The 25542-nt window shown below is 40.1% G+C and overlaps 2 protein-coding genes across 5 annotated transcripts in view; one reads left to right on the top strand and one right to left on the bottom strand.

Annotated features, from left to right (window-relative positions):
• LOC120043772 (glutamate receptor 3-like) overlaps positions 1-11291 on the top strand; it is a 121982-nt gene extending 110691 nt beyond the window's left edge. The window contains exons 13-16 of the mRNA XM_038988330.1: positions 2315-2562; positions 3329-3443; positions 8815-9063; positions 9576-11291. Of these exons, the coding sequence (XP_038844258.1) occupies positions 2315-2562; positions 3329-3443; positions 8815-9060 (609 nt within the window). The 3' untranslated portion in view covers positions 9061-9063; positions 9576-11291. The remainder of the gene's footprint in view (positions 1-2314; positions 2563-3328; positions 3444-8814; positions 9064-9575) is intronic.
• Positions 11292-12697: 1406 nt separating this feature from the next.
• The window catches only part of LOC120045128 (THO complex subunit 2-like), an 80841-nt gene continuing 67996 nt past the window's right edge, over positions 12698-25542 (bottom strand). The window contains exons 33-39 of one of the 4 annotated variants that reach the window (XM_038990024.1): positions 24866-24901; positions 23026-23160; positions 22749-22815; positions 22474-22622; positions 14081-14157; positions 13735-13786; positions 12698-13577 (exon numbers count right to left, since the gene is read on the bottom strand). In XM_038990024.1, the coding sequence (XP_038845952.1) occupies positions 13759-13786; positions 14081-14157; positions 22474-22622; positions 22749-22815; positions 23026-23160; positions 24866-24901 (492 nt within the window). In that variant the 3' untranslated portion in view covers positions 12698-13577; positions 13735-13758. The remainder of the gene's footprint in view (positions 13578-13734; positions 13787-14080; positions 14158-22473; positions 22623-22748; positions 22816-23025; positions 23161-24865; positions 24902-25542) is intronic. The other 3 variants (XM_038990025.1, XM_038990026.1, XM_038990027.1) reach the window with 3 other exon arrangements.

The following is a 25542-nucleotide window of genomic DNA, read 5'->3' as shown; positions in this document are numbered from 1 at the left end:
ACTCTGTCTTTTTTATTTAATTAGGCAAGTCAGTTAAGAACAAATTCTTATTTACAGTGACAGCCTAGGAACAGTGGGCTAACTGCCTTGTTCAGGGGCAAAACGACAGATTTTTACCTTGTCAGCTCAGGGATTCAATCTAGCAACCTTTCGGTTACTGGCCCAACGCTCTAACCACTAGGCTACCTGCCACCCCGTCTGCACTTGTTTCAAAATTATAACATTCAGAGTCATGTAATATATTAATAATCAGCTAACTGAAATTAAGTGACAATGTAGTTTCTGTATACAGCCACCTCTGTTAAACAGATTGACACTTCCTATGAGGATTTACTTAATCCAGAGAAATATGAGAATGCACCTGTTTGCTCTGGTGTGCAACCACCTGATAGAAGAAACAGCTGAATGTCCAGCAAATGTTATCCCCAAAGCTTAGTAAGTCAGTCAATAGACAGCCTGTAGACTGATTTTAGAGAGCACATCAGAACTGGTGCTTAATGTACAAACAATATTGATTGGAGAGGAATTTTTCTCTACGAAAATTTTGGCATTCTTCGTCTGTAAGGATGTGTTTGTGTGTGTGTGTTTTTACACTCTTTGAAAAAAAGGTGCTATCTAGAACCTTAAAGGATTCTTTGGCTGTCCCCATAGGAGAACCCTTTGAATAACCCTTTTTGGTTCTAGGGAGAACCCTTTTATGTTTATTTGGATCCCCATTACATGACAAGTAACAAAACACTGTTACGCTGAAAGACAAGGACAGTCACACAAACTTAAAATACAATGATATACAAACAATACAACAACAAAAAGGTATGTGTGTTAGAGTGCATCTGTGTGTGTGTCTCCTCACAGTCCCTGCCGTTCCATGAGTTGTTTTTTACTCCGTGTGTGTATTACTATTCTAGTGGGTACCAGAAATCCCCAAAAGACCCCACAAGGATAGTAAAACAAGAAAAATTCCCAGGAAGACAAAGGCTATTTTAGGCTTATGGGTTAGGCTTATGGTTAGGGTTACAATTAGGGTTAGAGTTAGGGTTAGGGGTTACGTTTAGGGTTAGGGAATATAGGATTTTGAAAGGAAATACATTTTAGGTCCCCACAAGGATACTAAAACGTATACTGTAAGTATGTGTGTGTGTGTGTGTGTGTTCGAGAGCTTGCGAGCATGCACGCGTGCGTGTGCAACTGTATGCGTGTGCTCACACTCGTAAAAAGTAGATCAATCTGTTTATCTGGTTAGTACAGTCATATATTTCACACTAAATTTCACGATGGTCCACAGTAGCCAAGCCATCAGCAGTTTAATATGTAATGTTAGATTTAGATTGATTCAGCTATTATGGTGGGCCGATTGCCCATTCTCCATTAAAAAGTGAAAAGGATATGACAAAACAAAGACTTGCCAGAAATGAACTTCCAATGGCCCTCTCAGATTAAATAGTAATATCTATTCATCAACAATATATTATGTTATTTGGGGCCCAGGGCAATATAGCCATAGATATAATCACCAAGTTGACTCTGTTTTTGCCACATTAAGCATTCACTTGCTAATTAAATCAATCTATAGGCTATTTATACACATGCCTTTTTTGGTCATGAGAACATCCATCCTAAAGTTTTCCCCACTTGTTCGGTCACTCGGCGGAAGGTCACATAAACCAAGTTTAATGCAGCTTCCTTGTTTGTCCTTCTGTTGTCGACTGCTGTGTGCATACCCCAGCTCCATGGAGACCCGAAGCCAGCCACTCAAAGGCCAATTTGACCAGCAGCTCCCTGGGTGTGTGTCAGTAAGGGCAGGAGGCAGGAGGCAGGAGGCAGGCCAGGGCATGGCAGGGTTGTGTTCTCCTCTCAGCACGTCATATTGCTGCTCCAGGTGCCAGCAGCCCCACTGATCCATCCAGGTGACACCTCCAGAACCCCAATGTCAAAGGGCATGCTGACTCACTTCCTGTCTTGTGAACTAAGGGGGGATGGTGAAAGGGAGCAGGTGGTCAGTCAGGTGGTTGTCCTGTCGATGGATGCTGTGGAGAAACGTGGCCCTACAGTTTTGTTTTTAGTATGCTGCCAGCTTGTCAGACCTTAGGCCCTATCTGCTGTTGGCAACAGGCCCACTACAACGACTCCTTTACTCAGCTCTCTGGGAGCACAGAGAACACTCTATTGACTCATGGCAAAGGACTACACTGTATATGAAGGTGTATGTGTGTAAAATGTGTTATTTAAGCACTGAGCGCTATGGTCTCCATTTTTTTTAATACACTACTAACCTATTTTTGTCTTCTCTCTCTTCCTCTCTCCCCAAATGCAGCGCTCCAAAATAGCAGTTTATGAAAAAATGTGGTCTTACATGAAATCAGCTGAACCGTCAGTGTTCGCAAAGACCACTCCAGAAGGGGTTGCCCGAGTGCGAAAGTCGAAAGGCAAATTTGCCTTTCTTCTCGAATCCACAATGAACGAGTACATTGAGCAGCGGAAACCTTGTGACACCATGAAAGTGGGCGGCAACCTCGACTCTAAAGGATACGGTGTGGCAACACCTAAAGGCTCAGCATTAAGGTGGGTGGGATAATATAACAATATTCTCCATGTTGTTATAGTATTCCACCTACCCTGATGTCTCCTGTTGTCCCATTCCTCTTCTTCCTCACTCCTCAATTTTTCATTTTCTGAGGTTCATCAGGAAGTAAACGGTATTATGTGTTTAACTCTCGTGTAGACGTAAAGCCATTTCTATCATGTTCTCTCTATGGTTCGTTTCTCTCTGTGTTTCTGTCTTTTTCTTTCTCTTCAAAGGGAAAGTACTTATTGGTATATTAGTCATATTTACTAAATCCATTTGTATGTTGATGTGCCCCCACACCCACCCCTCGTTTGTTTTTCTCTTCCCCTCAACCTTTCCTCTCTCTGTCCTCTGTGGTGTCCCTCTTTGGCAGTTCTGCATTGCTTCTAATTTAACAGTTCAATGTGTTTCTTTCACTTAACTTGCTAAAAGCTGCACTGTCACTTGTGATGAATGTTAACGTGCATGCTGTATGTTGTCGTTATTCTTCTATTCTCTATGGCAAAGTGTCCCTATCCCGCACACTTCAGTTCTGAGCAATGTAACCCTCCATACCACCTCTTTAATATTTAACACTTTCTTTGCTGTAAAACGCTTCTTACCTCTACACACCGTTGAAATTCTTTACCAATTTGTCATTTTCGTGATCCCCCTTATGAATCATTTGATATTATTATTATTATTACTATTAACTAATATTCTAATATTAGATTTCTCACGGACCTGTTCGTTTTCTTACAAGTCATGTTTTATCGTTTCAAGAAATGCTGTTAACCTGGCAGTGTTAAAACTGAATGAGCAAGGCCTCTTGGACAAATTGAAAAACAAATGGTGGTACGACAAGGGAGAGTGCGGCAGCGGGGGAGGTGACTCCAAGGTCAGCCTCAATGTCACCAATATCGGGTATCGTAGAGTAGAGTAATCGGCAAGCCTGTTATATCACTACTGTAACCAATAGGCACCAACCACAGTCCACTATGGCCCTGTAACAGAAAACCGTGTGGCTTTTTCTATTTTATTGTGCAACTGAGATCAAACTGGGAACCCTTTACTTGGCTAATGGAGGAAAAAGACCAGTAACAATTTAGATATTTCTGATTAAAAAAAATTAGCTATTTTTTAACTGCAGGTAAAGAAGTGTTGAAGCTAATTATTATTCCCGATGGTGGAAGAGTAGCACCACTCTGGTAAGAAGCCATACTGTATGACCTCCTTTGGGGAGTCAGTGTTTTGCTCTGCAGCAGCGCTGCTCTGTGAGATATTTCCTACGTTTCTCCAGAGGCTTTTTAGTTTAGTGCTTTGCCCTGTGGTTGTCAAAGGCTAAACATACAGAATGGCAGAATGTACATTTCCTCTGCTTTTTATATCCACAGGACAAACATGGTGGAATTATAATGCTCTGTTTCACTAAAATGTACTTCAGGGGGCTTCTATTTGAAGAGAACAACCCATTTCATCACTTATTTAACTGACAGTGGATTAATAATTTGTTGCAATTGATGCCGAATGAAGTATTGATTAAGAGAATAACATGGCAGTGGCCATGTACCCTAGCACTGAGGTGTACTGTAGCACTCTCCAAACTGCCTCAACCTTGGGTGCTAGGGCAGGCGAGGCGAACAGCGTAGTCTTGAGGGGACTAAGCATTGCAGGCAAACGTGAGAATTCTAATGACAGTGACACCAAATGATCCAAACTTCTGTCTGTTACCAATAACATCGCTGAAAACCTTAGTCTTAGCTTGTGACCCTGACAAATTCCTTTGGTTGGTCTTAGTCTCCAAGACCAGTCAGTCTCCCCATGGCCGGCCCCATCCCGACAAATGACAACCTGCAAGAGGGTGGAAAATATGACTTGATCTTGTGTTTCAGAACACGAGGGCACAGCGACAGCCTGACTGTGGATCCGTCTACTGTGGATCTTGACCACAGTACACTTGGCACATTGTAGAAGAACAGGCAGACTGACTTTGATGTTGTTGACTCTAGTCATTCATTCCTGAGTGTAAGCGGGACATGAAAACTATAGCAGAGCAACACACAGCAGCTGCCTCGTCCTGCAAGCAATCTGCCTTGAATCCTTGGTAGAGAGGGTAGCCATGTTATGATATTGCACCTGACTGCCACATTTCTTGTTTATTCTTTTATTCTTAAAAATGCATGTGTTGGTACTTTAACAATGTGCTTCAAATATATTGTATGTAATAACCACTGACAGAGGAAAACCCAATATATTATAGACACAAACTAGATCTGACATTGGCAAATTACACTGTAAATATACCATAAATACCTAGGGAAATTGTCTCAAATATGAAAGTAGACTACATGCTTATCACAGACATATACTCAATAAGGAAAGTTCATACAGCAGGTTAAGAACTGGAACGAGTAACTATTTCTGATAGATATTTGGATGTATGAGAATCGGATGGTGTAAAGACATGAGTACATCGTGTTTCTTCTGTGTGTCATGTTTTCTCAGTTGTGCATCTTTTGTTTTAAAATTGTATTTGATATTTTGAATGAACTGTCAAATACTGTGTGGGTTGATTTTATAGTTTTGTCGATTTGTATGTTTTGGGAGTGTTCTGTTTGTATTGTTTTCCAGTTTTTGTTTTGTCACCTCAACATATGTATTTATTTGACACCTGAATCATACTTGATGGTAACAGTGAAAGAGTCATTAGACATCCCCCACCACAGACACTGATTTGATACTCTCAAAAAAGAACTGAACATTGCTTTTTTATATTGCTCCTCCTCGTTGTTGGACTGGATCAAGACGGGACGAAGCAAAGCATGTTTACCTAGCAGCTAGCAGCAATCACAGTCACAAGGTGAAAGCCATCTGACAGGCATGCTCAGTACAGCGCGTACATCAGCATGTGTCATTATCATGTCAGCCGCTACTGGACAGACAGACAGACCCTCTGTGACACGTTAGCTAGGAGAGTACTGTCCTCTATCTCGCTGTTAGCCTGTCAGCGCTCTCAGTCCACTGACCTCTAGGTTGCTGGGTCATGGCTGGGTCAAAGCAACAACAACAACAAAAAACAGGTGATCATTTAGTTCCCTCTTGCGTGACCCGTATCCAGAGCTGGCAGGGTGTCCTATGAGGGCATGCAAACACATGAAGTGACTCACAGAGTCACAGAGTCACTTCATGTGTTTGCATGCCCTCATAGGACACCCTGCCAGCTCTGGATACGGGTCACGCAAGAGGGAACTAAATGATCACCTGTTTTTTGTTGTTGTTGTTGCTTTGTCCCCATGACTACATCATGCATTATAACACTGTTATGTTATGGCACTGTTATAGCGCTGTTATTTATTTAGTCTGTCTTTACTATAGCCTAAAAAAAAGGGGGATGGTACTCTTCCAAACCAAATAACCATGCCATTGCCAGGGATTCTTCTTGCTTGGGGACTTAGTAGGGAAACAGATGTCAGTACACCCAGTTTGTCCTGATGTTGTGCCCATTCTGTCCATTGTTTAGCTGCTACTCTCCATACTGATACCAGTACTGGAACCTTGCCCGATGTGACTTACCATGTCCATAGCAACAGCTCAGTATGAGTAGGAGACCGTACTAACTGTGCAAAGCTGCTGTTACTAAACTCATTCCTATTCACATAGTTCTTTTCTGAGACTTACTGTGAACCATAAATGTTGTCGAAGTATGTTGTCTAAATTGCTGTGAAAATAAGCCGTCTAGCCAGATAAGATCAAATAACCTCACATTCTCTCCTCTTTTATGTAAATATTATGCTATTATGCATGAAGCAGACTACAGTGGTGAATACAATATATTTAATGAAGTTAAATTACAAACCCTGATCATTTTTCAGGAAGAAAATAAACACAGAAATGGAGCAGTCATGTAGATAGCATAATGTCTTACAAACATAACGCCCTACTTCAGGACTCATTAGTAACTGTTTAGCTTTTACATTCCTTAGTCTTATTCAGTCAAATCTACATGTATATTTTATTGATATCATTGCAATTAGAAGTTAAAGAAAGTAGCTATATACACTAATCATGCAGCCACAGAGCTTCATAGAATCAACATGTTGGTATATATTGAAATGATAGAAAACCAGATTGGCTACAATTCCATATTACTCCAATTTAGATCTACCGCTCTCTTGTAGTTCCCAATGTTACATTTGATTGATGTTAATTGCACAGTATAGGCCTATGCAAGTCAGATTTATAGGTGGCTCTGTGGATGCATGTGCAGTGAAGGGCTGTATTTTGTGAGGCGTTGGCTATCCTCAGCTAGAACCAAAATGGGCTGCTAGTTTTTGTTTGTCTGTTAGTCAGGAAAGGGTTCCTGTTAGATCCACCTTGCTAAACCCTTGGTCAAAAAGCTACATGTGCCCATAACAATTGCACCTTTTTTATGCACATACAGAGCTATATTACAGTAGCTATTCTGCTAGTCCCAATCGTAAGTACTTTTTTGAACAGTGTGTGCCGATTACTCAAAGCGATACAGGTAGGGTCTGGTACGGTAGGGGTTAGTCCTGGTGTATGAAAGGTAACAGTTAGTTTTGCCTGCTCTCTGTGTTGTCTTGGCCAGGACCCTGCTCTATCGCTTTGTAAAGTATGAAGTAGTTTAAAGCTTGAATAACATAAAATAACATAATATAATGTTATTTATGTTATTTCCCACGTGAAGAACTCCTGTAAACCTTGCAGTATTGAAACTCAGTGAACAAGGCATCTTAGACAAGCTGAAAAACAAATGGTGGTACGATAAGGGTGAATGTGGAACCAAGGACTCTGGAAGTAAGGTCAGTCGCTGCAGGTCTTTTTGTACTGATTGCAAATTGCATTTTGACTTAACTGTTCATATGCAAATACCTAAATAACATACATTTAAAAAATATATATGTATAGAATATTTTATCTTTCATTTTTTTATTTTTGTTTTTGTGTTCCAAGAATGAGATATCTGCAACACAGTGAAAACATTGTAAACAATATTCATGACCTAGTTTGTCTTACACATCCGCATCCACATGATTAATGTTTACATTACTGTTAATAATATTAATCATTATTATTCCTAAGATCTCATTACACAGCTTAGACATATGTAATGATAATTGAAAAGGTGCAGCATGCCTTGGAAAATGTAAAATTACATTTGTATTCATATTTACCATAGACAAATGACAACCATTGAATTGTAACCATTATGCTACTGTTTTGTTGACCAAACTTTTATTGAAATATTGTTTATTAGTGTCCTTACTTATTTGCGTGCTAATTGGGTATATTGAATCTATTAACATTATACAGTGTGACTTACTGAACAAGCTTCTTTACTCTGACAAACTCCACCTGGTCATACAGTGATCATGTGGAATCTGAAGGTCATGTTTGAACTGTAGAATGTCACAATAAGGAGATTTTGTTTGCACACTTCATGAAGTTAAAGGATTTAATATAAACCAGTTATTTAACCCTCTGAGAAATTCAGAGGACAGGACATACTGGCCCTGTAGCCAATGTCAGGGCTCTCATATGACAGTCTATATGAAGCACAATTTAAAGGACACACTTATAGGGTTAAAATGCAAATGGTAAAACTCTTATAAATTAATTTCAATATCTAAGTTTGGATCTTAGTAGCAGCAAAATGGTTCAATTCACAGTTCTAACAGCTTGCCACTTTGATTGAAATTGTGAGATTCAGTCAGATTATTAATGGTACATTTGAAGAACTACAATATCACAGTGAAGTCAGGGCCAATTAAGAGTTTTTTGACCTGTACGACATTGACCACCTTCCTTTAGGGTGGCCTCGTAAACGAGCCACAGAATAGGGTATAAGGAACCTTTTTCTCGACATTCACCAATCTAGCTATGTTATTAACTACCTGCAGAGTTGACCCACCTCTCCTGCTATTGTTGAGGATTGACTGACCTACCAGACAGTCCCAAGCTGCTCCCAGCTTCCCACTGTTGTAGGGAAGTCATTCAGCAGGTCAACCTCTGTAGTTTACTTCAATACTACCCCACAGTAGGCATATGTCTCCATGGGATTCACTGCCTACACAGTTGATAGAACCATACAGAGTTGTTGGGGTAATCCATTAGATCACTAATAGTGGGGGTGTCATCTTCATTAGAGCTGTATTTGACTTGGGGAGATTTTGCCTTTCTTGTTTGATCAGGTCACAACCAAAATGTCTGTAAAAAAAATTCTTAACATTGTTCTTTACCTTCCCCAGGACAAGACAAGTGCTCTAAGCTTGAGCAATGTGGCGGGAGTCTTCTATATTCTGGTTGGAGGGCTAGGGCTGGCTATGACCGTGGCTTTGATAGAGTTCTGTTATAAGTCACGGGCTGAAACCAAACGACTGAATCTGGCTAAGAATGCCCAAAACTTTAAACCAGCTCCTCCGGCAAACACCCAGAATTTTGCCACGTACCGAGAAGGCTATAATGTGTATGGAACAGAGAGTGTTAAAATCTAGGGGGTATGTCTCTCCCACATTTTGTCCCAGTTGTCTTGGCCAGGGCTCTTCAACCCTGTTCCTGGAGAGATACCGTCTTGTAGGTTTTTGCTCCAACCCTAATCTAGTGCACCTGATTCTAAAAATCAGCTGGTTGATAAACTGAATAAGGTTGCTTACAACTGGGGTTGGAGTGAAAACCTACAGGAGGGTAGCTCACAAGGAACAGGGTTGGAGAGCCCTGTCTTGGGCACTAAGTGTCTCTCAGAATTGATGTCACCCTGTTACTGAATGCCATTGCAACATAATGTTATGATAAGCTGATAATGTTTTCAACGTAAGCAATGCATGTATTGTATGTTCTAGAATATTTTTCAAGAATAGGCTACAAACACTGATTTTGAATGCTGTTGAAATCTAGTCTTCAAGGGTCCTGAATGGTCTATATGTTTTATGTAAGTTGCCTATTACTGAAAAATATAACATTTTATGGTATCAACAAAAAATTCTGTTGAAATCCGATTCCGGTTTTACAGATCTGAAGTCTGTCCCTTCCGCTGGTGTGTCTGGAGGAAGGGACAGTCACTCTGTAGGAACACAACCCACTGGCTGGCACCCTGGAGGCGAGGCGGCAGACTTGGTCATCAGCTTGGACCCAAACCCACAGTCAACAAATGCCCATCCTGTGTTGCCAAGCCTGGCACGATTATTGACGATGGTGACGCAATAGGACTTGTGCTTCTTGAAATATGGGACTTGCCTCTCTTAGTGCCTTACGGAGCATTCAGCATCACAGCAATGCAACTCCATTTTGGTTCACTTGAAAATACAAGAATCGCTAAAGAATATAGGGTAGGAAAGAAAGAAAACATTTATACTGTTGTAATCTATAAGTGGGGAAAGTTTTAGTTAAATTATTTTGAAGAAAAAAAGCCATTACTTGCCATTAAGAATCTCATCCCAGAGAACATTTTAAGTAATTTCAAGCCTTTACAGGTGTATTTTAGTGGTAAAATGTTTATTGAAAAAATGTTGTGTTTTATTGAACGTACTAGAGTCATCTGCCTATTTTACTATACAATTATTTTCAATGTCATATAATAATCTAAGACAAACTTCAATCAATAGGGTAGGATCAAAAGAAAAGGACAATGTTGTACCCTATCTTTTATTAAAAAAATATGCATAATTTGAAATCATTGGTTATTTAAAATGTCTTAAGTGCTGTCCATTTTCTTAGAGCCTGATGGACAAGCTGACATTTTATCACCATGGTAGCAGCATAACATGACTGGTTAAAAATAAATGCAATATTTAATTTGGGCAATGGCCCACACTTGTCACTACTGCCAAACAAAAATGTTAAATTGAAAACAGTTTTTATGAAGACATGATCAGTTTTTAAAAGCCATATGTGGCCATGTTGTGATTGAGGTTTTTGATTGAACAGAGTATTAACAGTTGTAGAGAACACTTGCATATTTACAGTATAGGCCTACTGAGCATAATAGGTTTTTTGTTATAAACAGTACACCCCAATTTACAACATTTAAAAGGTTTGAGTACTCATCTTAATCAAAATCAGCTACATTTCTTTCACAACAAGGTTATTAAATTGTAAGTCTAATTGCAATGCAATCCAATGATAATATATACTAATGGAGTTAAAGCTCTATCTTAACATGTTTGGTAAATAATAGCACACTATATCTAGTTGTAATTTACATTCATTTCTTTGTACCTGTGTTTTCTGTTTAAATTGATCATTATTCAGTAATTAACCCAATGAGAGTGGAGAGATCAGAAGAATAAAACAAGAGTATTTCTGTGTTTTTATGTTTCTACAAAAACTGTGATCCACTAGCCTACACTTTGAAGACATGCCAAGCAGAAAACAGATGATGAATAAGATAATTCTTTAACCATGGAGAAGCATAATTGTTAAGAAACATTGATTTTATTAATGAAGGCTTCTCTAATCCTTTTTTTTTTTTTTACAAATAAAATGCATGTGAAATTGGTGATCACTTTACCAAACTGCAACCTAAAGCAGACCCTAGGAAGTTAGCAAACAATCTCAACTTTATAACAAATTTGATCCTTTTAGTTATTTTATTTGTAATTGCACCTCAGCAATGAGAAAATTGCGAAGCTGCGTAGTGATAACAAGAACTGCATGTGTGGACATACTGAACCTTGTGAGGTCCTGTACAAAGAATTTTATTACATTTTGTAAATAAAAGTGGATTTAAAAATCAGTTATTTTCTAATATTATTAGTTAAGCTATTGAATGTTATTCTGTCATACAGGGACAATACATTTTATCATCCAAATATCTCCAGTGATCATACTGCACCATGTAATAGACAGGAAGAAACCAGGAAATATTAACATTTATCCAGCCGACTTTTTATTCTGCAAGCATGATCTTGAAATGGGCAGAGAATGACACAATATGGACAATCCATAAGGCTTGCTCTGGAGTAGAATGCCATTACAGTTGAATGGTATATGCAAGCAATTTTTTCATGACAATTGACTATATTACAAAGAAGGTATGAGAGAGGATTATTTCCAATGTACATGTATAAACTAGCAGGATTGCCAGACTGGACAGGACTTGGTCTGGGGATTTTGTGTGATAAATGATGCAAAGCCAGGGGACTCGTGATTTACGACCAAGCTAAAACACTGAGGCAGAGAGGAACAGGAGAATGCTCGCAACTGTAAAATAACAAGACTAGGAGCCTAGTCTGAACACTATTTGTTTTAACCTTTAACTAGGCAAGTCAATTAAGAACAAATTCTAATTTACAAACAATGATGGCCTACCAAGAGGCATCCTGCGGGGACAACACACACATGAGACAACACTACATAAAAAGAGACCTAAAACACAGAATGGTAGCAACACAACATGAAACAACACGGTAGCTAGCAGCACAAACATGGCACAAACATTTAGGCACAGATAACAGCACGAAGGGCAATAAGGTAGAACAGGTGTTGTACAGTATATGGAGGATGAGGGTTGCAGTAGGTCACTAAGATAGGGGGAGTGAGGCATAAGAGGGTTTTATAAATAAGCATCAATAAATGGGTCTTGCAACAGGTATACAGATATGGCCAGTTTACAGAGTGAAGTGATATATCCGATAAGGAGCATTGGTGAAAAATCTGATTGGCGAACACTAGACTATACATTTCTAAGGTATTTAAGAGCTTCCCTGACTGCACTTTTACTGCAGTTTCAAAACTGCAATCTGTTTTTGTAACTGCAGCCAACTGTGGTATTTTGGACACATTAATTGCAGAATAACTGCAGTGTACGGAAGTTATACTGCACTCTGACTGCAATCTTTTTTCTTAAGGTTTTCTGTACATATCCAAAAATAAACTGCAATAGCTTTTCCTATAAGGCTTTATAGCATTACTCAACACTGGAGATGTCTCTTTGTGCAAGGTTTCACATCAGGAAATGCACAGTTTAGAGCGTTCTCTGTGTACCTTTTGTGTGGGAACTTGAAACGTTCTAATAACTTCTTGCCTGACCTACTGAGCGGTCTGTGTTACTTCAGCTTAACTGTAACAATGAAGTGAAGTGGGATGGCAAATAACCCTAAAAGTTCAAATAAGTGGACACCGAACACGAATGGCTCACTAGGAAAACTATCATTTATTAGTTAAAAAATGCATACACTTGTCGAGTACAGCAGATAAAAACTCCAAAAAAGGTTGTTTCTGAAACATTTGTATTTGGAGTACAAAGCTTTCTAAATTTTTACATTTTTTTTTATTGGCTTCAAGGAGGAACTGTCATTTTACAAATGATTTAAAAACCTGATAACACACAATCGCATAATGAACATAGCAAGGGGACATCGAAAAATAAACATAACAGATATGACTTACATGTTACCTTTATTATTGTACACATAATATACAAACTGGTCATTTGTATCATTTCACTCAATACATGCCTAAAGACTTGGCTGGATTAAAAGGAGGATAAATAAAATAGACATGTAACTAAATGAGGTAAATGCAAATATGGAGCGTGTCTATTAATGCCAATAAAACAAGAAAGAGGGAGGAGCCTGACAACATGAAACCGGTAATTTTTTTCCATCAGGCATTTGTGATTATCGACTGTATGACCTGATGCTTTCGAGAGCATTTCATACAGTTACCAGTTTAATTTCTGAGTAGAATAACATTCCGTGATTTGAATAGCACATTGTGCCAATATTCAAAAGTAAAAAAAATACTCACTTTCAGTTGGTTACTGAAATAAATTGAAATAAAAAATAAAGAGATCTGCAAGTTTCAAACACTAAAACTAACATCACTTGCAGACAGTTACAACAGAAACAGGCAGAAATGAGAGTAACATTTCAGATGCGGCCTCATCTCAGACTGCACAAGGCAGAGAAAACAGAGCACTAGCTAACAGCATGGTACAGGAGGGAGGGAGGATAACTGTCTGTCTCTCCGTCTGTCTGTCTGTCTAGGGGAAAGCACGGCTTCTCCAGGTCTGCTGCAGCCCACAGATTGGGAGGGGAGGGTGAGGAAGGAGTGTAAGAATGAAGACATGCTTTAGACAAAGACCAAATCATACAAACACTTGAAAGTCAAGCGTAATATTAAATTGGGACAATGTAAATGAACTTATATACTATTCCATTACTACTTACCTTCACTGACTGAACTATAACACATTATCTGTGCTTGTCAGAAGACTTATGAGTACCACCATTAAGGAAAAACTTCAAACAGTAAAAATATTGCAATTTGTTAGATACACATGACAAAGATCAACAGAAAATCTACCACAAGGTAGCTAGATTATAGAAACATCTCACAGGGTCATGTTTATTAAGACCCAATCTTTTGATTTGGTTGTTGCCTTGAATAATACAATTAAAATATATACAGTACTCAAGGTAATACTATTATAATTACACCAAATACTAGGTCTCCAGAAGTTAGTTAATTCCATAATTTCAGTTCTGAAGTGTTACCCAGAACTTTTAAGGATATTGTTTTTTCTCATCCTTTCCACCACTGCTGTCCCTCTTTTCCTTCTTGTCAGATTTGTCTTTGTCGTGCCTAGACTCCTTCAACAAACAGACAGGAAACACACACGTCAAAATCAAAACATCACTAGTGCCCACCAGTGGTACATAGTACAGTCGTGGCCAAAAGTTTTGAGAATGACACAAATATTAATTTTCACAAAGTCTGCTGCCTCAGTTTGTATGATGGCAATTTGCATATACTCCAGAATGTTATGGAGTGATCAGATTAATTGCAAAGCCCGTCTTTGCCATGCAAATTAACTGAATCCCCAAAAAACATTTCCACTGCATTTCAGCCCTGCCACAAAAGGACCAGCTGACATGTCAATGATTCTCTCGTTAACACAGGTGTGAGTGTTGACGAGGACAAGGCTGGAGATCATTCTGTCATGCTGATTGAGTTCGAATAACAGACTGGAAGCTTCAAAAGGAGGGTGGTGCTTGGAATCATTGTTCTTCCTCTGTCAACCATGGTTACCTGCAAGGAAACACGTGCCGTCATCATTGCTTTGCACAAAATGGGATTCACAGGCAAGGATATTGCACCCAAATCAACCATTTATCGGATCATCAAGAACTTCAAGGAGAGCGGTTCAATTGTTGTGAAGGCTTCAGGGCGCCCAAGAAAGTCCAGCAAGCGCCAGTCTCCTAAAGTTGATTCAGCTGCGGGATCGGGGCACCACCAGTAGAGCTTGCTCAGGAATGGCAGCAGGCAGGTGTGAGTGCATCTGCACGCACAGTGAGGCGAAGACTTTTGGAGGATGGCCTGGTGTCAAGGAGGACAGCAAAGAAGCCACTTCTCTCCAGGAAGAACATCAGGGACAGACTGATATTCTGCAAAACGTACAGGGGTTGGACTGCTGAGGACTGGGGTAAAGTCATTTTCTCTGATGAATCCCCTTTCCGATTTTTTGGGGCATCCGGAAAAAAGCTGGTCCGGAGAAGACAAGGTGAGCGCTGCCATCAGTCCTGTGTCATGCCAACAGTAAAGCATCCTGAGACCATTCATGTGTGGGTTGCTTCTCAGCCAAGGGAGTGGGCTCACTCACAATTTTGCCTAAGAAAGCAGCCATGAATAAAGAATGGTACCAACACATCCTTCGAGAGCAACTTCTCCCAACCATCCAGGAACAGTTTGGTGACGAACAATGCCTTTTCCAGCATGATGGAGCACCTTGCCATAAGGCAAATGATAACTAAGTGGCCCGGGGAACAAGACATCGATATTTTGGGTCCATGGCCAGGAAACTCCCCAGACCTTAATCCCATTGAGAACTTGTGGTCATTCCTCAAGAGGCGGGTAGACAAACAAAACCCCACAAATTCTGACAAACTCCAAGCATTGATTATGCAAGAATGGGCTGCCATCAGTCAGAATGTAGCCCAGAAGTTAATTGACAGCATGCCAGGGCGGATTGCAGAGGTCTTAAAAAAGAAGGGTCAACAATGCAAATATTGACTCTTTGCATCAACTTCATGTAATTGTCAATAAAAGCCTGACACTTATGAAATGCTTGTAATTATACTTCAGTATTCCATAGTAACATCTGACGAAAATATCTAAAGACACTGAAGCAGCAAACTTTGTGGAAATTAATATTTGTGTCATTCTCAAAACTTATGGCCACGACTGTACACCTGGACCACCAATGTGTGGGCCTTGAAAGTATTCATACTTGACTTAGTCCAAAATTGGTTGTGTTCGAGCCTGAATTCAAAATTGATTAAAAACAAAATTCTTACCCATCTACACACAATACCCCATAATGACAAAATTAATACAGAAACATCCAATTTACATTGCCTTCGGATGGTATTCAGACCTTTTTCCACATTTTGTTACGTTACAGCCTTATTGTAAAATGGATTAAATTGTTTGTTTTTATTCTCAATCCACACACAATACCCCATAATGACAAAGAAAAAGTTTAGAAATATTTGAAAATTTACAATAAATAAAAATAACACATTTACATAAGTATTCAGACCCTTTACTCAGTACTTTATTGAAGCCCATTTTGGCATCGATTAGAGCCTCGAGTCTTCTTGGGTATGACGCTACAAGCTTGGCACACCTGTATTTGGGGAGTTTATCCCATTCTTCTCTGCAGATCTTCTCAAGCTCTGTTAGGTTGGATGGGAAGTGATGCTGCACAGCTATTTTCAGGTCTTTTCAGAGATTCGATTGGGTTCATTTCGGGCTCTGGCTAGGCCACGCAAGGACATTCAGAGACTCATCCCAAAGCCACTCCTGCATTGTCTTGGCTGTGTGCTTAGGGTCGTTGTCTCGTTGGAAGGTAAACCTCCCCCCTGTCTGAGGTCCTGAGGGCTCTGGAGCAGTTATTCATCAAGGATCTCTGTACTTTGCGCCGTTCATCTTTCCCTCGGTCCAGACTGATCTCCCAGTCCCTGCAGCTGAAAAACATCCCCACAGCATGATTCTGCCACCACCGTGCCATCCGTAGGGATGGTGCCAGATTTCCCCCAGACGTGACATTTAGGCCAAAGAGTAATCTTGGTTTCATCAGACCAGAAAATCTTGTTTCTCATGGTCTGAGTGTCCTTTAGAGTTCTTTTGGCAAACTCCAAGCGGGCTGTCGTGTGCCTTTTACTGAGTGGCTTCCGTCTGGCCACTCTACCATTAAGGCCTGATTGATGGAGTGCTGCAGAGATGGTTGTCTTCTGGAAGGTTCTCCCATTTCCACAGAGGAACTCTGGAGGTCTGTCAGAGTGACCATTGGGTTCTTGTTCACCTCCCTGACCAAGGCCCTTCTCCTCCGATTGCACAGTTTGGCCAGCTCTGGGAAGAGTCTTGGTGGTTCCAAACTTCTTCCATTTAAGAATGATGGAGGCCACTGTGTTCTTGGGGACCTTAAATGCTGCAGATTTCTTTCTTTTGGTATCCTTCCCCAGATCTGTGCTTTGACACAATCCTGCCTCGGAGCTCTACGGACAATTCCTTCGACCTCATGGCTTGGTTTTTACCTCATGGCTTGGTTTTTGCTCAGACATGCACTGTCAACTGTGGGACCTTATATAGACAGGGGTGTGCCTTTCCAAATCATGTCCAATCAATTGAATTTACCACAGATGGACTCCAATCAAGTTGTAGAAACATCTCAAGGATGATCAATGGAAACAGGAAGCACCGGAGGTCAATTGAGTCTCATAGCAAAGAGTCTGAAAACGTAAGGTATCTGTTTTTTATATTTAGCAAATTTTCAAACATTTATTTTTTGCTTTGTCATAATGGGGTATTGTGTGTAGATTGATGAGGATTTTTTATTTATTTAATCCTTTTTAGAATAAGGCTGTAACGTAACAAAATGTGGGAAAAGGGAAGGGGTCTGAATACTTTCTGAATGCACCGTACATAAGTATTTACACCCCTGAGTCAATACATATCAGAATCACCTTTGGAAGCAATTACAGCTTTAAGTCTTTCTGGGTAAGTCTCTAAGAGCTCTGCACGCCTGGGTTACACAATATTTGCACATGATTCTTTTTTTAATTCTTCAAGCTTTTTCAGTTGGTTGTTGGTAATTGCTAGACAGACATTTTCAAGTCTTGCCATAGATTTTCAAGCTGATTTAATTCAAAACTAACTTGGTCACTCAGGAACATTCAATCTCATCTTGGTAAGCAATTCCACTGTATTTGTGGCTTTGTGTTTTATGTTATTGTCCAGCTGAAAATTGAATTAGTCCCAGTGTCTGGGAGACTAAAACAGACAAACAGGTTTTCCTCTAGGATTTTGCCTGTGCTCAGCTCTACTGTGTTTCTTTTTATTCAATTTTTATTTATTTTAAACTTACCAATGTTGCCTCAATATTTTTGAGCAAATTTTAGGTCTGCTGAGCGCAAACTTGAACATTGTGAAAATTCGGTGCAACTTCCGGCACACATTTACTGTACCCGCTTTAAGTTTTAACAGTGGCCAAGTAGGCTACTTGATCATAATGTAGGTCTACCAGAGTGGCCTGCCATCAAAAACAGAAAAAAATGCATCCCATAACATTTTAACATGGAAATAGCTGTGCTATCAGTTCAATGTAGACCTACATTCCATGAGACTTTTGAAAAAAACATACAGGGCTTGACATTAACCTGCTTATCCACTTGTCCTTCAGACAAGGAGGTGACTGAAAATGAGTTTGATGCAAGAAACCACCTTACAAAATAAATCATTATTCCCATACCATTATTGGAGTCAGACAAATTATGCTACCCTCTGCCTATTGGCTAGTTAGCGTGTTTATTCAAGAGTCTCAAAACACAACACTGCCCCTTTAAGACACAAAAAAGCTCTTTACCAGACTTGATTTTCAAAGATGGCTAGAAATACATACATTTTGTGCTCTTTTAAGAAGCAATCACTCCCCCATTGTTGACTAGGAATTAACTATAACTGGGCTAATAACTCCCTAACTAGCAAAGAATATGAACAAATGTACACAGGTGGCTACGAGCAGCTCTAGCTTTGATCTCAAAATAATCTACTCACGACCGCTCATGCTCTCCTGTTCAAAGTGAATGGCACAGGCTCATACATGACAATGGCTATTTGCATATTGACCTACTGCAGCTCTGATTGGTTATGGTGCACTGGTCTGTGGATTAAGGGTTAAGAGTCCTGCATGTCAATGCAATAGAATTCTACTCCAATGCGTGCTGCCTACAAGAAAATATCTTGAACAGTTAGTTTTGTATACTAAGTCTTGCATAGTTAATTGTGTTTCGGTATGTTACATTGAAAATGGCTAATATTGCGTTGAATCGAGCACAATTCCCACAGAGCGAAACGTTGATAGTGTTAACTAAAGGAGAAAACTCTAGAAAGTTGAGAGAAGTTCAATACCGTGCTTTTCTGCGAGCCCTGATATTTCATCTGCGCGGCAGTCCGAGGGGAGCGCGCAGCTTAGAGGGAACATTGGGCCTTACCAATGATCGGCATACCCATAACATGATGCAGCCACCACCTTGCTTGAAAATATGATGAGTGGCACTCAGTAGTACTGTGTTGGTTTTCCCCCAACATAATGCTTTGTATCTAGGACAAAGTTAATCAAGCATTTCACGACACACGCAATAACATCTGCTAAATATGTGTATGTGACCATTAAAATTTGATATTTGATTTCTTATACACATTTTTTGCAGTTTTAGTGCCTTTCTGCAAACAGGATGCATTTTCTGGAATATTTTTTATTCCATACAGCCTTCCTTTTCACTCTTTTATTTAGATTAGTATTGTTGAGTAACTACAATGTTGTTGATCTATCCTCAGTTCTCCCATCACAGCCATTAAACTAACTGTTTTAAAGTCACCATTATCTTCGGTGAAATTTCTGAGCGATTTCCTTCCTCTCCGGCAACTGAGTTAGGAAGGACATCTGTATCTTTGGACTAGGTGCAATGATACACCATCCAAAGTGTAATTAATAACTCCACCATGTTCAAAGGGATATCCCATGTCTTATATAAAAAAATAAAATGTATCTTAAAATGTGTCTCATTAAAAAAAAAATATGTATCCCTTTGTGAGGCATTGGAAAACCTCCCTGGTCTTTGTGGTTTAATCTGCGTTTGAAATTCACTGCTCGACTGAGGGACCTTACAGTTACGTGTGTGTGGGGTACAGAGATGAGGTAGTCATTCCAAAATCATGTTAAAAACTACTATTGCACACAGTGAGTCCATGCAACTTATGTGGCTTGTTAAGCACATTTGTACTCCTGAACTTATTTAGGCTTGACATAACAAAGGGGTTGAGTACTTATTGACTCAAGATATTTCAGCTTTTCATTTGAAGAAAAAAATCTAAAAACATAATTCCACTTTGACATTATAGGGTATTGTGTATGTAGACCAATGACACAAAATCTGAATTTAATCAATTTTAAATTCAGGCTGTAAGAACAAAACATGGAAAAATTCAAGGGGTATGAACATATAGGTGATAGTTCCTAAACCAGAGCTGCCAACCTTGAAGAATGTTTATGAGTACCCAAAGGCCCCGCGACGGCACGCGCCACCCACACTGCTCAAATAATTGTTTTGTCTAATTGTGATGGCTGCCTCAGTAAGATCGGTAGGCTACTTATGGGTACTTAAAATATATGTTTAAGTGTACAATTAGGGCTCTCCCTAGAATTTTCTGACAAGGTGGTGCTGATGTAGGCCTAAAGTTGGATAGGGGGGAGGTCCGGAGGGGGTCAGACAACTTCCCCCTCCCTTCTTAGGGATAGGTGTCCCGTCAACGGGACAGTTGTAAATCATGCAGCGCCTTGTCACGATTGCAGATTTTAGAGAAACAACAAATGTTGGTACATATAAGTGTCTTATATCGGCTGAAAGCTTAAATTATTGTTAATATAACTGCAATGTCCAATTTACAGTAGCTATTACTGCAAAAACAATGCAATGCTATTGCTTGAGGAGAGCTCCTAACAAAACACTTTCACCGCAATAGGTTTGATAAATTCACCTCTGAAGGTGAAATGTGTACTTACATTCTGAAATCTTGCTCTAATTTATCATCCAAAGGGTCCCAGAGATAACATGAAGTGTCATTTTGTTAAATAAAATCATTTTTCATATTCTAAAAAGGTCCATATAGCATGCACGATCGATTTTGTATTTCCACACATTCAATTTGCAAAGAAAGGAATCTGTGAAAATCTAACCCTAAACGTTGTTTCAACCAATCAAATCACATTCGTATGTATTCCTCAGAGATCCTAGAATGTAATCAGACTTCACTATATTATTAGGGGTGTAGTATATCCTATAGGACACCATATTTGGTCAGAGAGCGACGCCTTCATGGCACGCCGATGACGCGGGCGGTCTTCATTTGAACTACTAACTTTGTCAAATAAGCACCAATGGGGGTCAAACAACGCTAGCTAGATAGCCAGCAAGCTGGGCTTTACGGGAGTATCCGGAAACCTGGTATCTGTCGTAAAATGTAGCTACGAACCTTGCGCGACAGCATGCCTTATCATTTTGGACAAAAATTATAAGAATATTCAGAATTATGAAAACTAGTTGTTTTGCAAATGTTGTTTTGCAAATGTATAATATGGCTACTAATACTGGAAAAGCTAAATCAAAGTCCAAGTATACAGATTTGACGATATTGTTGCAGAAAAATGTCATATGAATGCAAATGTCTCCTTCACAATTTGCCCAAATGTACCTGGGTGACTTCACACTAAATGTCATGTAGTTCGCGCATACTTCAAGTTATCCGTCTGAAACTTTGCACATACACGGCTGCCATCTTGTGGACACCATCGGAATTACAACCAGAGTGATGGCTATAATTGGGACCTTTCTGTTGCATTTCAAAGATGGTGGTAGAAAAAAACAGATGTTTGTTTCTTTGCATTTTCTTCTACCAGATCTATTGTGTTATATTCTCCTACATTCAATTCACATTTCCACAAACTTCAAAGTGTTTCCTTTCAAATGGTACCAATAATATGCATATCCTTGCTTCAGGGCCTGAGCTACAGGCAGTTAGATTTGGGTATGTAATTTTAGGTGAAAATTGAAGGGGGCTATCCCTAAGAAGATGTATTATATGTTTAAGTGTACAATTAGGACTCTACCTAGAATTTTCTGACAAGGTGGTGCTGATGTAGGCCTAAAGTTGGGTAGGGGGGAGGTCCGGAGGGGGTCAGACAACTTCCCCCTCCGGAAGTTGAAGCATTTTGAAGTTTTGAAAACCTCTGCCATTTCCTGAAACCTATAGTCTTAACTGATATCAAACAATGTAGTCAACAGAGAAGTCTTGTTTGAGCCTAAATTAGATGTTGTCTCAATGACCCTGACATTTTTCTAGGCTAAATTTAGGGGTAATGATTATTCTAATGGGTGGGCCGAAGCGGAGAGCTAAAGATTTTTCCTTCTTGCCCAAGTCCTCTGATTGGCTCAGCTCCAACTTCAGATGGTGGAGTTAAAAACCACAATGTGCCAATTAAACGTTTCATTTTTTGTATTTTAGGTTCGTTTTTCATACCAGCGTACTTTGACCTCAAATTGCGTGCATAGTACATAAAATGCATGCAGGTTGACAGGTCTGATATATGCTGATTCAAATATTTATCTGCAGCAGCATGCCAGTCCCTTTACTTATTTAAAAAGGGCCAGACAAGCTGTACAGAAAGACACCAGTCATGTCATGGCTGGGCCAAGACCATTACAGCTACACCGCTTTTACTGCGCAACAACAACCCATAAGGGGTCAAAACTATGATGAGAGACTATGGCCCCTCCCAGGGAGGGAACTGACTGAGTCGCACTGTGTTGTGTTCTGCAAGGGTCCAGGACCGGGCCAGTACTACCTACCTTCTTGCCACCGGAGGAGTTTCTCTCAGGTTTAGCAGACTCTCCCTTCTCCTTGCTAGAGGACTTTGACCTCTTGGTCTTCTCTTTGTCAGCCGAGACCGGGGAGTCTGAGGAGGGACTGGCACTCTTGCTGTGTTTGTTGGAGGAATCTGGGAGAGAAGCAAAAGAATAACCAACCAATAATATTGATCATATCCATGTTGAAAAGTATGTTTTAATCTATATTCTTAGGCAGAGAGGTTTGCTTATTATAAATGTACATGGAGATAGCTTACTGGTTCCATTTTCATCTTTTCTGCGTTTGGATTCTAGGCTCATCTCACGGTCAGTGGTCATATGATCCTAAATTAAGGACAATGAATCAATCTCACCAGTCTTGACAATCTATGCAAAATTAATGTCAGAATTCCTCTGAAGTATTTGGTTCTATAGCTATCAAATCAAGATAGATATGGGACCTGAAAAAAATCAGTTTATAACATTCAGTTCCACATGGAGCCCAGTGTGGGGCTTTAACATCTCTCAATGCAACATGGCCTGTAAAATACTCACTCTCTTCCTGTCCTTTCTGTCTTTGTCTTCAGTCTTCTTCTCTTTGGAACGGCCCCGGGCATTCTCAGACTCTTTCTTGTCCGTCTCTCTCTCTCTGCTCTTGGACCGCGCGACCGAATTGTAGTTGATGTGGTGCTGTAAGGAATTAGCATACAACAGACAGACCAAAATAGATGATTATTTTTACGTTTCATGGCATTCTGTCCACTTACAGGAGGATACCTTGAAATGTGTGTGCTGAAATCAGCCCGTTTTCTCAGTGTGCCTCTATTACCAAGCCATTAACCTGACAATATAACCCCATATTCCCGGGCACACCCTGTAAACTGTACTAGATGCTGCTGATCATATGAATGAACCCGCTAAGTGGCTCTGACAGTTCCTGGAGGAAAATCACTAGGATACAGTCAAAGATAAAACATTAAACATAGAAACACAGAAATATAGAGCGGCTAAATAAAACAGGACTAAAAACAAATAAGAAAGAGATTCAAGAGCAGAGAATGCTGGGGCCAAAGCAAGCACACCATGGGATCCTGAAGGATCTAACAAGTGATCGTGTCATGTGTCCAAAAGCAGTCCCTTTCTGAGTGTAAGTCACCGATCCACAGTGCATCTTACCACTGCAGAAGTTATCGCGTAAAATAGAACATCAGGAACATTTTCAATATTGTAGTATCAAAGTTCAACACTATCCCTAACCACGTGGTCAGAGTGCACCATCCTCAGTATTCAGACCCCAAACAATTCCCTCCTCGACAACAACTGAGTCACCAGTGACTGTAGCTCAGTCCAGAGAGCATAGATATCATCCCAATAACTATACAGCGAACCATGTATAGTGTAGGTGATATGAGACTGGACCATGGGGACTGCAGGCGGGAGATCAAAATATCACAGACTAGTACAGGACACAGACAGCAGAGCAATGCTACCTGTGCTGCTGTCTAACTCAATAAAAGTTTAACAAGCTAACCTTGTACCTGCTGTATGAATTATTCACCTGGCGTAGCCATCTACAGCATCTCTAGCTCAGTCTGCAGGGAGAGCATCTAGACAGAGGAATAACTGAACTATGGCATTGGCTAGTGATTTGAGAGGAACCCAATGAATAAGGACTAGGGCTTATAGGGGTTTTGGTGGTGAAAAGGAATGGCAGGCTACAGTCTTAAAACGAGCCTAAAAAACCTAGAGCTTAATAAAGACTTCAAGTGTTTTGCTTTAAACGAATATCAGAAATCAATATGGAATAGATGCGGGTGGGTGAACGGGTGTGTCTGACTGCGAGACAGAGGTCTGTAGTGTGGGCTCAATAGAGGATTACCCCTCTTCTTCTCAGTCTTTTCACAGCACATCACATGCATAGCTAATGAGTCTCCAGCCGGGCAGGCATCAGGGACGGCCTTAGAAAGTGATCACAGACAAGAGGAAGAAATGCCGCCTGCTTAAAATTCTGCCCTTTCGCCTTCTCTTCCCCCCAGTGGCACAATCAGCACTTTTTCACAACAGTCTGCTGTACTGGACAAGGACTTTAATCTTTCCCATGACTCCGAGCTCATTAAAACGTAGTGTGTGGGTCTGGCTGCCTGGCACAGAGTGGACTTAAACAGAAAAACTTGACCGAAGGTGACACCTCAAGTTAAATAAAAAGTCATTGCTGAATAGTATAAGTCAGATTTATTCGGGCAGTCTGCAAAATGGTCAATTTTCCCATTCAATACGTGTGAACTACTAAAGTCCTTCTAACTGACCCCCTCCTCATGGCACTTGGAAAAGGAGAGTGAAGAAGATAACAGTCAAGGTGAATGATAATAGAGAAGTGTTTAGGAGGAGTCCAAACCTTGGATGCAGAGTCCTTGGGTTCGTTGCTATTGTCCTGTAGGAATGAATGGAGACAGATGAGCTGGGGAGTTGTCAGACAGCAGGACAGGAGGAGAAGTGTGTGGAGGGGGGTGGGGGGGGCTGGACAGACCGACGTCACACTTCTTTCCCTTTGACCTTCAAGGACTAAGGCTTTCACAAGGTTATTAACAGAGAGGAGAGTTCATAATAGCCTTAACAAGGGTCATCTCATAGACTTTACATTCAATTAGAAAAACACTGACAAGTGAGATGAAAATAGTGTCTGATTACTTTCTATAAAAAATTGTCTGGAATTAAATGAAGCCTCTGAGGCTTGAAGAAAAGCTGGTATTTTACTTTGTTTGTAGTGCATGTGGAGTAAACTAACAAAACAACTGAACTGTGTATGTATGTGTCTGACTAAATTAATTACATTTTGTATGTGCTCTGCTCTCCTACGTTTTAACACTGTTGTTGTCACTTACAGTTGAGAATGGATAAGACACAGGGAGGAGCCTATCTCTCTGGTGGTAGTAAACATTAAGACCTATCACAAGCTTCCAGCGGTTTAGGCAACGCTCCAGCAGATCCAGAAGGCTTCGCCAACACTTTCTCTCCCTCTCGCGCTCTCTGTAGTAGAAGGCAGGCTTTATTTTCCTTCTGTACTTTTGGCTG

This window comes from Salvelinus namaycush, chromosome 3 (genome assembly GCF_016432855.1).
Source record: "Salvelinus namaycush isolate Seneca chromosome 3, SaNama_1.0, whole genome shotgun sequence".
Lineage (NCBI taxonomy): Eukaryota > Metazoa > Chordata > Actinopteri > Salmoniformes > Salmonidae > Salvelinus > Salvelinus namaycush.
This window is presented reverse-complemented; position numbering and strand designations above follow the sequence as displayed.